At 31.8% G+C, this 17,458-nt stretch overlaps 2 protein-coding genes across 2 annotated transcripts; one reads left to right on the forward strand and one right to left on the reverse strand.

Annotated features, from left to right (window-relative positions):
* The first annotated feature begins 276 nt into the window (after positions 1–276).
* Positions 277–3,219, forward strand: LOC139518964 (protein toll-like). The gene is made up of 2 exons (XM_071310668.1): positions 277–368; positions 685–3,219. The coding sequence occupies exon 2, from the start codon at positions 697–699 to the stop codon at positions 2,914–2,916; it is 2,220 nt and encodes a 739-aa protein (XP_071166769.1). The 5' UTR covers positions 277–368; positions 685–696; the 3' UTR covers positions 2,917–3,219.
* A 4,980-nt stretch (positions 3,220–8,199) lies between these two features.
* LOC139518677 (kininogen-1-like) lies at positions 8,200–8,613 on the reverse strand. The gene has a single exon (XM_071310151.1). The coding sequence runs from the start codon at positions 8,611–8,613 to the stop codon at positions 8,200–8,202; it is 414 nt and encodes a 137-aa protein (XP_071166252.1).
* Positions 8,614–17,458: the final 8,845 nt, after the last annotated feature.

Raw genomic sequence — 17,458 nt, forward strand, 5'->3', positions numbered from 1 at the left:
TAAAAGTACAAATATCATATATTGATATCATATACTTCTAAATTGAAAGCCTTTGAATGATTGTTAATGTGTTATTTCTTCATGTTATCACTTGGTTTTGAAATATTTCTTGTTACCCTTTGTCAAGACATGTTACTTAATTATGATCACTCCATCGACAAATGTAAAGATTAAGGTTGTCTATGTTTAGAATCGAACTATTGATAAGAAATATATGGTTTTCCCTTTAAATTAAAATACCCTTTATTTACTTTCTAAACCAATCAGACTGACTTCCTTGTATATTCTTTAAATAAGTACTTAAGATAAATAGTTTAGGAACACAGGTATTTCAAGTTTAACAGTTCTTCAAAGGCATCTGAATTAAGGTAAGCAATTTCTACTGATATGTTCTAATTTTATACTAGAATTGCAAACTGTAGTTGATTATTTAAGTTATACACAAAGGTAGAAAGTTTTAAATGAAAAGCTTAATAACTTAACATACGGATCACTTAATATACGAAATTTATATCCATATCTATTCATTTAGAAGTTTTTAAAGTTTTAGACATCTGTTTGATACTGTCATATTTTATAAACAAAATGCTTTTTTTTATTATTAGAAAAGGTCTCAAAAGTGCATATTCATCATATCCAACTTTTTAAATACTGCCCATTCAGATTCTATTATTTTTTTTACAGAACCAAGAAACAATGGCTTCTGTGAACGTCTTGTTTCTGCTAATTTCACTGCTATCGAGAACCCAAGGTCAAAGTTGTGATTATAAAGGAACACTGACAGGCCACACAACTTTAACAAAAACGCTCCTAACCAGCTGCCCCCGTGATACGACTTATATAGACATTTCATACAATGAGTTTACAACAGTTGCAGTCGATGCTTTTGATGGCTTTTATGCTTTGGCGAAGATAAACATTACCAATAATAAGATAACTGAATTACCTGTTGGTCTTTTTGACCAGTCGTTTAAAGCATATCTGACAGAGCTGTATGGTAGTGATAATATGCTTGAGTCGTTACACAATGACGTGTTCGAGAACAATTTCAACCTTAGAATCCTTGATCTGAGTAATAATAGGTTAAATTTTATAGACACCAACGTCTTCCATAAGGATCTCAAGAAACTAGAATTGGTTAATGTATCGTACAATCAGATGACATACTTTGAACCATGGCCATACATACCAGAAACACCTCAAACCGATGACATTGACTTAGTGTTTGACATTCAACACAACTTGATCGAAAAATTTACAAACACAATGAACTGGACATATAACCTTGTTGAGCCATACGAGTATTTGGTGAATCTACAGTTCAATAAGATTTCTGAAATGTCTGATGACGTCATTTTTATGTACCGAGACAAGGTTGAAGATCAAAGTGTGCTCACGGAATTACTAACATACAATGTTAACGTCACAAACAATCCATACTTCTGCAATTGTAAACTGTATGAATTAGTGAGAGATCTGCACGCTTCATTCTTTCTTTACTACAGAGTTGAAGAGTATCGGTACCGATGTGCTTCACCTCCTCATTTGGCAAATGTCGATTTGTTGCACGACTTGGATCTCGATCAGTTTGTCTGTAATATAACAGACAATTGTCCTTTAAACTGCACATGCCAAGAGAAACCATACATATCGACACTCGAAATGAATTGCACGAATGCAAATCTTCGCGAACTACCTCAAACTCTCCCGCCAATGTCAGATAATATCCAGTACGTTTCGCTATATCTTTCTGGAAACCGCATTACTGAAATTACAAAACGAAATTACAGTAACATTATTTATAATTTGACAGTTTCAAATAATAATATTAACTATATCGATGGAGAAGCTTTGAAGGAAATGGTTAATCTTAACAACTTAGACATTTCTGGAAATGCTTTAAAATACGTACCAAAAGAAATACAAAAACTATCTTTTCACAAAGTCAAAGTTCGTGGAAATCCCTTCCAATGCGAATGTAATATGACATGGATGGCAGATTGGATCGCCTTGTCAAATGGAGCTGATGAGTCTTCTATCACGTGTTCCTCTGATGATAAGACACACGTCATTAAAGATGTAACAGAAAAGGGCCTGGATTGCAACATATCGGATTTTGTCATCATATTCAGCGTGATTATGACTGTTGTTGTTGGCGTTATCATAGGTGGTATTATAACAGCAAGACGATGTCCATATGAAACCAAAGTGTTGATTTATCGTTTCTTAAGAATACACCCACGTGATCTCTACAAGGTTGATCAAGACGAAACAATGCATTACGATGCATATTTAAGTTTTGACGGAGAGGATATACAAGTGAGACAATGGATTAAAACTATTTTTATGAAAAAACTTGAAGAAAATGGAAAAAAGAAATACAAATTCTTCTGTCCTCTACGTGATGCCCTTGTTGGGGAAGATTATGGTCAAGACCTTGTACAAAAAATGACACAATCCCGCCGTATTTTTGTTTTACTATCTCCTGGTTATTTTACAGACACATGGAGAATATATGAGTCAGATCAGGCAGAAATGGAACATAATGCTAATAGTGAGAATCACCCACGTGTTGTATATATTATCTGGCATGATGAAAATGAAGTCATAAAACAAAATCTCCAAAAAGAGCCATGGAAATCAAGACTTATAGGTAAACGTGTATTATCACCTGACAAAAGATTTTTCTGGTCAAAAATTCGTTATGAACTGCCAATTAAGCCAAGGAGCAAAATAAATCGTGTTAATAACAGTTACACTGATATTCAAGAGGCAGAAAGAGACGAACGACAACAAAACAATGACATAAAAGTGATATGTAAAAAAGACTTAACACCACTCCCTAATAGACCTCAATCAGCAGCAATCGGTGGTGTTAGTCATGATAATTTGTATTTAGAGGCTATAGAGTTATAATGTTGGAACTTAATCAAACATATTCTGTTCTTAAAGGGATATATATAAAAAAGAAGATGTGGTATGATTGCCAATGAGACAACTATCCACAAAAGACCAAAATGACACAGACATTAACAACTATAGGTCACCGAACGGCCTTCAACAATGAGCAAAGTATTGTAAAAGTATTATGACAATTAGGTTTAGTAGAAGTATAGACATTTATTTTGTATTAGCACATCGTGTTGAAGCTGCAATCTACAGCAGCTCAATATGATCTATTCATATGCAAAGGGCATTCATTAAAATATGTTGATTTTTGCTCTTTTCTTCTTCTTCACAAATTATGATTTAAATTACATGTTTTTATTATTGAAATGTCACTTATTATACTGCATCATCTTAAGTTAAAATTGGAGAACCATTATTTGAACAGAAGTAAGTACAAAAATATAAGTTCAGGGAAAAAAACACTTACTAGAATACCCTGTTCAATAAACAACAGCAACAAAACAAATATGTACCAAACAACAATGAAAACAGACTTTTACTGATGATCTTCTCCTTGTTCTGAGCGAGCGTTCTGATCCAAAACTATTAATGATAATGAATTTTGGAGGAAATGTCATTCAGAAACGTCATAAAAAGTACAGGAAAGTACGTGCATATCACATGGTAAATTTTGTAACTACGTCTAATGCATCAACATCAACTGAACTTTTTTAGTCTTGTTTGAAACAATATAATACCGAATTTGATGTTGATGATCTAAAGAAATTTTAAAGTAAAAGCAGACAAGTATTTAGAGGAAGTTTACACAATTCGTAGTAAATAAATGAGCCTGAAAGATCCTCTATTGTAAAGCTCGCATACCTCACGGAAACACAATTACAATTGTAGAATGAAAAAGGAAATGTACCCAATGAAAAACCAAAGGGCATGTGTGTAAGCAATTGTAGATCACCGTATGGCCTTCAGGAATGAGAAAAAAAATCCGTATAGTAAGCTATTAAGGTCCCCGGTGTGACAAAAAGGGAATCAATGCTAACGAGAAAACAAAACAAACTTTTCTATGATAATGTAATAAACGAAGAACAAATTTTGTCATACAACAAACAAAAGACGAATACTTAATCACAGGCTCCTGACTTGGGATAGACACATAAAAATTATGACGGGTTTGAACACGTGTCCCGGTGCTCGACCTATCTGTTAACCTGGGACAATGATGTAACAGCTAGGCATGATAAATGAAGATACAGTTAGTATCAGTTAAAAAGAGCTTAACACGTCAATTTGACAAGAAGCACATTTGTTTTAAGGCAAAAGTTGCAACATACTGATCAAATAGTACTTTCAGTCACTGAAAGCCAGTAACAATTGATAGATGAATAATTGTATACCCCTATATGCACATTATATAAATATATAAATTGTGTTTGAGCATTTGAATTAGAAATGAAGCATGGCTCGCCGATATTGTGGTCAAATACATTTTATATTATCCGGAAGACTATTTACAAAATGAACATTTGTTGTATTTATACTGCAATTAAAGACTCCTTCATGTTAAAATTTTAAATTCCGAACAGTTGTCTTTGGTTTTTATGGAAATCTACACGAGTTAGCCCCCCTCCCCCTCTAAAACAAAATTAATTTTTTTATTGAAAAACAAACCGATAAACAGACAAACATATACAATAACAACAAAACAAATTCACACAAACTGTAAATGTTACTTTAAGCAAAACTACTTTTCACATTACCATTTGCTTAAAATAGAAGAGGGATGTCAGGGGATTGAGAAAACATTCATTTCATGTATCATGCGTAAAAAAAAGTTACTGCTGCAATTCGTATGAAAGCTGTATAGATAAGTTGTCATTGTTTCAGCAATGAAGACTTTAGTTTGAAGTTTGAAGGACTGTGTTAGATAAATAGATAATATTGTGTGACGTAACTATAGAACTATAATATTATAGATGTTCACAATGCATCAATTACTTCACTCTATCGTCAATGTTAAGGGGAAATACCCCAAATAATTTTCGTTGTTTAAGAGAATATGAAGTTTAAATTAAGGCAATTTACTTATTTAAATTTTCGATGTCACTATGTATATTTCAAGTTCATTATGTTTTGAAACATTCGACAAAACTTTTTTTTAACACGATAGGTATAAGCTGGAATTGCAAAGCAATATACCTTTTAGAATAATGTTGGGTATACATTTGCCTACACGATATAAAGCGCAAGTGAAGGAATAATTTAGTTCACTTATATAAAAGGATAACATGAACTACCAAAAATATTGAACAGATCACATCAACACTATACAGATTATTTTAAGTTTGTGTATCTTTTTCACTACTGCATTTGCTGATAATATATTTACACTCAACTAAAAAAAAAGAATGTGTAGGGCTGATAGACAGTAGTTTTCCCTTGTACTTTTACAACAGAAATGTAAATTCACTTTTATATACAATCCAAAAACACTCGACTGTTTTCAATTCGACATGTGTAATCTATTGTCACATGTCTACTGTTAACAACTTTATGGTGCATTCCCACAAAACATTTTTACCCCCAGAATTATTCATGTCGAACTATCATGAATAAATATATCAAGTGAGCTATTTTTACAAAGAGTGGAGTTTGATTGTAAATCTTTTTTAATTGTTTATTATCTATATCAGGGTATATACCATAAATTATAGTTATCAAGTCTTGACCTTTGTTACAGCCTTTGATCAAACGTAAGTGATTCTATCTGAGAAAACTATTACTTTCATTTTGTATACTCTTATTTTCCAAATAGATAAAAAAAAAAAATAGTTCAAACAATTTGGCACTCAGTCTGATTAGATCAATTCAATTAAAATCAATGATAATATTTGATCTGATAATGTTAGAAAAGCCTTGGACTATTAAGAGGTTGTTACAATTCTCCAATAAACGACATCCGATAAGTTAATGTGACCCTAAAATAGCGTGAATTGCGGTTGCTGTTATAAAACTACAAGTGTTATTTACTGTTAAAGACATTATAGGCGATTAAAAGCTTTTTCGAAGTTCAAGTGAAGTTAAATACTTTGTATCTCCTCTGGGTTTTCCCAAGCAATCTCGGATGTCTTGCTTTAAATTTACATTACAAAATTTTATTGCAACTGAGACATATTTTCTTCTCCCAAATATATTTTTTATCGAATGCAGCCACGTTGACCACAGATTTTTCTACTATACATTTTTTTATTGCAAAATGACGTCATTCATGAAAATGTTGATACTCTGAATTTTAAAAGCCAGATTTCGGCATTTTCAACGACCAATTCTAATTTTAGCTCTAATTCTCCATTACACTGTTGAAATCAAACCATGAAACAAATGCGTTATTCTTATGACTAACTTCCTGATAATATCGTGCGTTTTCATTCTGTTTAAATACCGTATACATAAAATAGATAATTCTTTATTTTGATATACTTGGACACCTCTAATATACATAACGACTATACGATGGCATAACGTTTGTCTAACCAGATTTATTCACTCATAATACCTAACTTCGTACGATCACAAGCCCAGTAGTCAGCACTTCTGTGTTGACTTGAGTTATCAATGATATGTTCATAATTATAAACTAACTGTTAACAAAGCTTTGAATTTTTGAAAAACTAAGACTTTTCTACCTCAGAAATAGATTACCTTAGCTGTATTTGGCAAACCTTTTAGGAATTGTTGGTCCTCAATGCTCGTTAACTTTGTCCTCTATTTGGCCTTTTAAACCTTTTTTAATTTGAGCGTTATGTCTATGTCTGTGTTTATGTCTATACATAAAATTGAGAATGGAAATGGGGAATGTGTCAAAGAGACAACAACCCGACCAAATAAAAAAACAACAGCAGAGGGTCACCAACAGGTCTTCAATGTAGCGAGAAATTCCCGCACCCGGAGGCGTCCTTCAGCTGGCCCCTGCACAAATATATACTAGTCCAGGGATAATGAACGACATAATAATTTCCAAATTGTACACAAGAAACTAAAATTAAAATAATACAAGACTAACAAAGGCCAGAGGCTCCTGACTTGGGACAGGCGCAAAAATGCGGCGGGGTTAAACATGTTTGTGAGATCTCAACCCTCCCCCTATACATCTAGCCAATGTAGAAAAGTAAACGCATAACAATACGCACATTAAAATTCAGTTCAAGAGAAGTCCGAGTCTGATGTCAGAAGATGTAACCAAAGAAAATAAACAAAATGACAATAATACATAAATAACAACAGACTACTAGCAGTTAACTGACATGCCAGCTCCAGACTTCAATTAAACTGACTGAAAGATTATGATTTCATCATATGAACATCAGTCACAATCCTTCCCGTTAGGGGTTTAGTATCGTACCATCATAACATATATGAGAAGAACATAACCCGTGGCATGCCAACAACTGTTTTTAGAATAAATGTGTTTAGTTCCGATGCAAAGACCTTATCAGTGACTCAATATTAACGCCAAAATATGCAATCTTTAATGACTTGACAACAGTATCGTAATTATATCCTTCTTAATAAGTCTATTCAAAGGTTTTGTAAGTTTCTGAGGTGAATACTGACACCTTTGGGCTTTATAAAGAATATTTCCATAAAAAGTTGGATGTGAAATACCTGAACGTATTAGAAGTCTGCATGTTGAGCTATATTTACGAATGATGTCTTTATACCGATGATAAAATTTAGTAAATGTTTTGACTAGTTTGTAATATCGAAAACCCTGGTGTAATAATTTTTCAGTAATACATAAATTTCTCTCGTTAAAATCTAAAACATTGTTACATACACGAGCGAATCGTACAAGTTGAGATATATAAACACCGTAAGATGGTGACAAGGGAACGTCATCATCTAAAAACGGATAATTAACGATAGGAAATGAAAAATCATCCCTTTTATCATAAATTTTAGTATTCAGCTTTCCATTAGTGGTAGAAATATCAAGATCGAGAAAAGGGCAGTGGTCATTGTTAGTATTAGCTTTATTTAAAGTAAGTTCAACAGGATAAATTTCATTAATATACATACTGAAGTCGTCATTATTGTGAGCCAAAATATCATCCAAATATCTAAAAGTATTATTAAATTTGTTTATCAGATGTTGTTTCGATGGGTCTTTGCATATTTTTGTCATAAATTGTAACTCATAACAATACAAAAACAGGTCCGCAATAAGTGGTGCACAGTTAGTCCCCGTCTATGTCTATGTCTATGTCTATGTCTATATCTATATCTATGTCTATATCAACGTTTATGTCTATGTCTATGTATATGTCTATTTCTATATATATGTCTATATCTACGCCTATGTCTATGTCTATGTCTATGTCCATGTCTATGTCTATGTCTATGTATATGTCTATTTCTATGTCTATGTCTATGTCTATGTCTATGTCTATGTCTACGCCTATGTCTATGTCTATGTCTATGTCTATATCTATGTCTTTTGTCTATGTCTATGTCTATGTCCATGTCTATCTCTATATCTATGTTTATGTCTATGTCTATGTCTATGTCTACGTCTATATCTGTGCCTATGTCTATGTCTGTGTCTATGCCTATGGCTATGTCTATGTCTATGTATATGTCCATGTCTATCTCTATGTCTATGTCTATGTCTACGCCTATGTATATGTCTATGTCTATGTCTATGACCATGTCTATGTCTATGTCTATGTCTATGTCTATGCTTATGTATATGTCTATGTCTATGTCTAAGTCTATGGCTATGTCTATGTATGTGTCGTTGTCTATTTGTCGAGCGCTCTGACAGACGAATACCTTTTGGAATTTTGGAAAAAAAAAGGGGGAGAGCCTAACTAATTTTCCTGTCCCCAAGTACCGTTGGTCACATCAATATTCATAGTATAATCATAGGTACTTGGGGACAAGACAATTTTATTTTTTTCTCTCCCACTTTTTTTCAAAAATTGGGGAGTTTTCCGTTAATTTCAATTATTTTCGTATTTTAAAGTATGATATGAACATAAATGTCATGTAAGACATAAATTGCATTTGTTATTGACTATCAATTCCAAATCTAAGGGTTCGCCCTAATCGTCATGTACTGACAGTTGAACTCTCCTGAATATGCACGAAATGAAACTATATGTTCCACTTGACGTTTCGACGAACGATAAAATAACAAAAACAACGTATTCACAAAAAAATGCATTGTCAACACTTCGCAAAATAAGGTAATTATATTTTAGGGTTAAACAAGTATTTTTTGTATTATCAAAATTATTAGAGTGCATGTTCTCTCTCGAACTGTAGATAATTGTCGAGTAAATAAATTGTTTTTGTCAAATATCTATTCCATTAGTAATTTTGTTTAAAATAGAACAGAAATATTAAGCGAAAACATAAATGAATTAATATAACAAATGTATAAGGAAGGTCAAATCTTTAAAAATTATCTATTGCAAATAAATTTAAAGACGGTCAATAAAGAAAAAGCTATATTGCCGAGATATTTAATTTGTGAACGGTAATTGAGTATAATTAAATTAAATACATAAATGATATTAAACATCGAGTTAAAACTTGTTATGAAAATTAAGTAATTCGCATGAATGTACTTCCCATACATGTATTTATAGAATACTAAAAAAAAACAGGTTGTTCTTGAATTCAAACGACAGTCGATCAGTATGTCGAGGTCTTTAAATCCCCCGCAATTATTATATAAATGTTATTATTTTTAAAGTTCAGCCACCTTTACAACAGTTAAATCATTTTTTTAAGACTTTATCAATATATAATACCTTTAGTAATTTCCATCTGAAGAACTCAGTTATCATGTTACACTTTTCTACTATTTCTGCTATCATTTTTTCTTTCTTACAAGTTATCTTTTTTTAAACAATACGATTAAAAAAACCCGATGGAATTAAAAAAAATTAACCACTATCAAATAAACCCGTCAGTAAATGTTTCCAAAAATGTCAATTCGGTATGAAAATACTGTTTGATGTTTTATTGTTTATTAGTTTAAACATATTTTATTTGCATAAGTAGCAAAAGGGATTGGACACAAGTTATAACAACATTAGAGACGTCCTCTCCCAATATAAATATAAACACAAAGTACATTAGATAATGGCGAAAAAAAGAAAAAAAAACATAGTAGTAATGCATGTAATACATACTTCAAACAAAAATTAGAAATAAAAAGAAAAAAAAAATACAATATAATAAGGAATAATAATGAAACAACTGGACTGGAGTGAAAGGTTGTAAAGTAGAAATTTAGAACGTTAATTGATTGTTTTAAATCTTTGTGTTATTCTGATGTAAGATTGTACGGACTCAAAAATGTCTTTGTTTTGCTGAAAAGAAAGGTCACCGTCACCAGCCAACAGAAGCTCAATGGATATAGCATAACGTTCTAATTTAGAAAACAGTATTTCTCTTGCTTCGTTGTGAAAAGCGCACTCTAAAAAATAGTGTATACTATCCTCAACAGGGTGGCCACAGCTGCATGCCGGATTTGCTTTAATATTAACACGATGTAAATCTGAATTTAAAGAACTGCACATATTTCTCAAACGTGTATGAATGATATTAAGTTTTCTATCCCCACAACTAAAATAGGAAGGTGGCTGTATCAATTTGGACTTCATCTTTCGTTTAAAAATATTTATATTTTTGGACGTACGTATGTCGGGGGTAAGTCTATTCCATTCAATAGTAGTGGATGGGAAAAAGGATTTTCTAATTATGTCTAGTCTGTAACCGGGTACTACATAATTATTACTGTTTCGCAAATCGTAGTTAGATACTTGACCAACAAGCATTAAATCACAGAGATAATCAGGGGCAGTCCCATTATGTAAAGAATAAAACATATTGAGCTTTCTGGATTTTCTTCTGTCTACAAGTAATTGCCAGCCAGTTTCAAAATATATAGCTTCCCGACTAGCAAACACGGGCACCCCAGTTACTAACCTCCCTGCTTCTAACTGAACATGTTCTAAATTGTCGGCTTCTTGTTGAGTACAACCATCCCATAACTCACATGCATATTCCATAACGGGTCTTATAAAAGTTAAATATATACGAGCAAGATAATTTCTATTCAATACATATTTCAATTTTTTAAGAACATTTAATCTTGTGCTTGCACACTTTAAAATATTTTCTATATGGGTATGGAATTTACCATTGGAATCAAAAGTAATCCCTAAGTGTTTATGAAAGGAGACAAATTCTACTAATTGGTTTTGTAATTCTATTTCAATATCATCTGGGGAAGTATGGCAGGAGATTATCATAGCCTTTGTCTTATTAGGGTTAAAATTAATAAGCCAAGCTTTAGACCATACTGAAATTTGTTCTAAATCGCTGTTTAAGACTTCCTCTATAGTGTAAGGGTTATTGCTGGAATAAGAAAGAGATGTATCATCAGCAAACAATCGAGTTAGACTTGTCAAATTATCAGCTATGTCATTTACATAAATAGAAATAGTAGGGGACCTAATATGGAGCCTTGCGGAACTCCTGCATTTGTATTATCAAAAGGCGAATAGGCATTTGAAACAAAAACGCTTTGTTTTCTATTTGAAATATAACTTTCAAACCATTTATATAGATTTCCATCAATACCATACGCTTTAAGTTTTATTAAGAGGCCACTATGCCATACCCTATCAAAAGCTTTCGAGATATCACATAATATAAGAGATGTTATACAGCGATCATCAAGTGACATGCATATCCTATAGTAAATTTCTATTAGCTGGTGAACGGTAGAATGACCTGGAATAAAACCTGATTGAAATTTGTATAATAAATTGTTTGCTATTAAGTGATTAAATACATTTTTAAACACAATTCTTTCAAAAACTTTACCCACTGCTGATACTAATGAGATTGGTCTATAATTGGAAATCAGTGATTTGTCTCCGGTTTTGAATAACGGCATGACAATAGCTGTTTTCCATTGACTAGGAAACTCTGCCTTTTCAAATGACAAATTAAATAACAATGATAAGGGTACACTGACAGTATAACTTGTCTTTTTTAACATTTGATGACTAATTGAGTCATTACCTGATGCTTTTCCCAATTTTAAAGTCTGCAAAATATCAATGACTTGATTTGAGTTTATATAGAAAATATCAATTTTAGAATTTGACCTAGTCAGAAATTCTGGAGATCTATCATTATTTTCATTTATAGTAGATATGGAACAAAAATACTTATTCAAAAGACATGCTTTATCGTAATTTTCAGTGACTAATTCGTCATTTTCATTTTTAAGTTGAGTGATATGAGTAGAATTACCTGATGTCTTCACTAATTTTTTCATTAATGACCAATACGATTTAGAATTACCAGTTGCAAACTCGTCCAACAAACTATTTGCGTTTATTTCATATCGGTTAAGAATAAGATTCTCTTATTGGATTAAAAGGGGTCACATGACATTCATTATTCTTCAGTAATAAATTCCATCGGTCATTAACAGAAAAAAACGGACCAGAAAACCGGTCGTTAACGAACTTTTGCATGATAATGACCGGTGGGGCGTGGTTTCCGTCTGATAATGACCGTTGGGGCGTGGTTTCCGTCTGATAATGACCGCTGGGGCGTGATTTTTCTGTGAATGACCGGTGGGGCGTGGTTTCTCTGTTTAGAGAGATGTACCTTTTATAAAACATGTTCCTGTTTTTAATATAAGTTTAAGTTGTTGAATTGTTTATTATATGTTTTCATTAATTATAAAATTAAAGATAACTTGATTAAGTATTTATATACTGAAAAATTGCACTAAAATGAATGGCAGTATTACTACGACTGGTCTTCACTCTTTGCCATAGAAATCGTACAACTACTCGAGTTCGCTGTAGGCATTTTGAATTTATGAGAATTTTCAAAAACATGGTTTCTCAATGAAATAAACATAATAGTTCTTGAAAAACTGGTCATTATCGTGATACATGAACTGCCCGTAGGACAATGGTATTGACTGCGACAGCGATAATGACCTCGCCTTCGGCTCAGTCATTATCACTATCTTAGTCAATACCACTGTCCTGTGGGCAGTCCATATATCACGATAATGACCAGTTTTTCAAGAACTATTATATAATTAAGTAAAATTGTTCTTTTGTGTATCGTTTTAAATTATTCACATGATTTCTTTGCTTTTTATACTTATTCAGATCTGGAATACTATTGGACCTACGAGCTTGTTTGTGTAGTCTATCACGTTTACGTATTTCTCTTCTTAGGTCAGAATTAAACCATATTTTATCATTTGGTCGTATAGTTACTTCTTTTTGAGGAATACAGTCATTAATATATTCAAGAAATTTATTTGTAAAATTTTTACAATTTTGATCCATACTATTTTCAGCATTAATTATTGATTCCCAATCAAAAGTAGCAATGAGCTCGTTACATTTGTCGAAATCAGCATTTCGATAGTCCCAAATCATTCTTTTATAAGTAGTATTATTTTGTAACCTACCAAGATTATTCAAGAATATAATAGTTCCGTCATGATCACTATACGTACGATCTATTTGTATTACATGGGAATCGTAGACATCACATGAATCTGATACCAAAATAGGATATAACAAGGACTGGTGTGTAGCACAAAATCTGGTTGGTTCGTTTATAACATTTTTAAGGCCATTTAGTCTCATAATGTCAAATATTTTATTGTATTTACCTTCCAAAGTAAAGCACCGTGATGATAGAAAAAAACCAACAACAGTGAAATTGAATTTATTGAATTACAATAATAAAGTGCGTTTAGAATCAAATAACAGAATACAATTTATTTTTATGTACAAAAATAAAAAGATGTCCCTTGATTGCCAATGAAACAACTATCCACCGGGTACCAAAGAACGTGGACGCATTTACGACTAAACTCAAACCGATATGTTGACAGCTATGAGAGAGATCTAAATGTAAACTGAAACCCCGAAGTTCTGTGTTCCTCAAAAATATTACGATACGTACAACAACTTAGGTGATTCGTAGTTTTGTGTTTCTAAACATTTATAGTGTAAGAATACTAAATTTTATTCGGAGAGTTTGTAAATTTAATATATCGCTGCGAGGAGATACAAAACTGCCAACTAAAAATTGGCAGATCTAACATTGTTGGAAGAAGAAGTATACATACATTAATTAATGTGTAAGCCCCGTTTTACCACGGGTTATCCGATGGAGAACGTCTATCATAAAACAGAAAAAATAAAGAACATGGGGTATCTATTCATGTCACAAAATCAGTACATACACAGCAAAAACACACAAAAAACAAAGGAACAGAGCTTTTATTGCTGTTCTTCATCTCAAAGTCACAGTGAAGAACATATTTAGACGTATAGATGTATACATATAATTCGTCTCAAATTTATCCCAACAATGTTTGATCTTCTAATTTGCGTTCACATTTGTTTCTTTTCGGAAACACCTGCTTCTGTGGTATCATACATATTTGTAATCATACATATTGTGTGTGGTCAAGTCTGAAAACATACCATAGCCATTGGTGTATTTTGTGTTGATTTTAGGAGATACATCATAGTCACTCTTGTATGTGGTTGCTCGATCCAAAATTATACCATAATCGTTCCTTAATATGGTTATCCATTCTAAAGACACACCATCGCCATACATGTTAGTAATGTTCTGCTGTGAGTAAACTTCATCTTTATCTGCGATCCCAAAATTGAAAAACTGAATATTACAGAAATGACAGAGACCAAGTAGATTTTGGCCATGGTTAACAATTTAATTCGTTTGACTAGTTAGCTGTTGAAAATCAGACACGAAGTGTGATAAAGCCAAAAGTTGTATGATATGTAACAAACTTGGATTTAATGGTAATATGTCATCAAAACGAATTTTTGCCAAATGTCACCAATTCATTATATATGCTTTTAAAATGTCAGAAAAATTTCATAATGGTATTGAAGAGATCAGAAAGCAGATAAATTAGATTAGTTTTACATTGTATATTTCCTGGATCCCTAAATATTTTTAAAATAGGGATTGCTAAGTTACATCTGAAAAAAGTGATTTTCTTGAAAACAAATGTAACTGTTCTGTGACAAAAGTATATTTTAAAATGTAAAGATTCGATTTTGAAAGTTTATATATTCTACGCAATTCAAATGTTGCCCTTTTTACAACAGGAACAATTCATAGTCATCGAGATCAAAATCATCTGCTATTTTAAAGTTATCGTAATATAGCATTTGCAATGGTTTTTGACGAACAGAGTAAAATAACAAACAATCAAAGTCCACGGAAAATTTAAAACGCAAATCCCCTTGTCAAAGGAGTAGGTCCAGTAAGACCCCTTTTTGGCCCCAAAATATAGCAGTTTTACAAAATTGTTAAAATGTAAACTTTTAGTTATTTATTGGTTGGAAGAATGCTTCTGCTACATAAATATGGGCTGTTTTTGACAATACAATGCACATATATCGGATAGTAGCACCATTAAGTCATGCTAAATTACTGAAATCTTCACAATTCTAGCATTTTATTTAAATTTTAGACGGTTTCCGTGTAAAACGAAAGTGGCCGCATTCGTGTTCATTCTTAATATTGAAATGTAAGTTGTATTTGATGACAATACATAACATATATAAAGGTTGAGGATAAAGTCATGCTAAATTACTGAAATCTTCACAATTCTATCTAGCATTTTATTTAAATTTTAGACGGTTTCCTTGTAAAACGAAAGTGGCCGCATTCGTGTGCATTCTTAATATTGAAATGTAAGTTGTATTTGATGACAATACATAACATATATAAAGGTTGAGGATAAACACGGATGCGGTCATTTTCATTTTTGACAAAAACCGTCTGAAAAGTGACATTTTTCGGCATATTGGGTAGATTTTTCATATTTGAGCTTGAATCGGATCGTTTTAAATGACTAAATCAGTAAAAATCTTTCACATAACTAATTGAATCAAATAAAATAGACACGTAAGGGTTTAAAAAGTGGTCAAACTCTTTCGTCAGATGAACCTGAAATTTGAGGCCAAAATCGGTCCTTACCGGACCTACTCCATTCATAATCTAAAGCTAAAACATAACAAACGAAAAGTATGATGCATATTTTTTTATGTTTCATCTGTTTTACAAGTCCGTTTTTGTGCAAAGTCAATAAACAGTATACATCCTGTTGATATATGAAAAAGGTTGAGCTGAACAAAACCAAACTATAAATAAATTATTCTAAAACTAGCTTCTAATTTTAATGTATATCATTTACTTTGAATTGGTAGGATAAGAGATTATGTATAATTCGCGAAGCATTCGGGGATTCTGTATAGTCACTGATAACTTTGGTAATTACTAGAAAAGATGGGAGACGGATTATATAAGTTTTTCCAAACTTGTTTCCGAATCCCATATTTGAACTTTATGTATCATTGTATTGTAACATTTTACTCTTGGAATTTTTCATTGATAAATACTGTTTAAACTAAAAAATGTCAGGAAATATTCGTTATAACTGGAGTGAGGAGATAATGAATAAAAGTAAAATAATGTATTCTATAAAACCATATTCAAACATCTTTTGAAACATCAATTGCAAAATCTAAAGCACAAAGTGAAATCACAAAAATACTAAACTCCAAGGAAAATTCAAAAAGGAAAGTCCCTAATCAAATGGTAAAATAAAAAGCTCAATCACATCAAACGTATGGATAACAACTGCAATATTCCTGACTTGGTACAAAATTCTATTACAAATCATTTTTTAACAAACTACATTGTAAATTTGGAGGACATCTTCTGTTGGGGCTCTGGATTTGGGGCTTTATCATTTCTTTATACTTTACATTAAAGATCATTTTTCTCTATAATGTTTTTTTTATTTTGGCCATTATCTGTATTCCGTATATTTTAGCATACGGCTATTCTTTATTCTCATTTGTTTTGTCTATTTTGTTTCTATATTTTTATCCCTTTATTTTAATCTAATTTCTTCATATTCACTATTGTATAAATCTTTTACCATTTAAATTTTTGCTATAATTATCCTTTCTTGTTTTGTAACTACTCTACCCCCTCCCTTTCCCTACAAGAAAAACCCAAACCGTAGTCTGCCTTTACATCTTGAATCTGATTGTAGTGCACATTGAAGGGAAACAAGTGTTCCTTTAAGAATCATTGATATGAAGGTGCTAAAAAGTTCAATCAGACACATAAAATTGGTTCCCTGTGTATCATCTACGCATAATTATATATTTTATAGTCAGGTATAATTCTGTTCAGTCCTTTTATGGACGATGGTCATATTAAGTTTCGGGGGTATTACAGCCTATTGTTTATGAGTTAATGTGGGTTCACACAGTTAAATAGAATATCAGATATACTGTTTACTTTGATATGATTTGATAAACGGATATCATTTCAGGGAATGTATAAAATTATTCTTAACATTTTCAGTGGAAAAATCATTGATCATTTTCGGGATTTATAGATAATCATTCCAATGATTTTAGTGATT

Source organism: Mytilus edulis, chromosome 4 (genome assembly GCF_963676685.1).
Source record: "Mytilus edulis chromosome 4, xbMytEdul2.2, whole genome shotgun sequence".
NCBI lineage: Eukaryota > Metazoa > Mollusca > Bivalvia > Mytilida > Mytilidae > Mytilus > Mytilus edulis.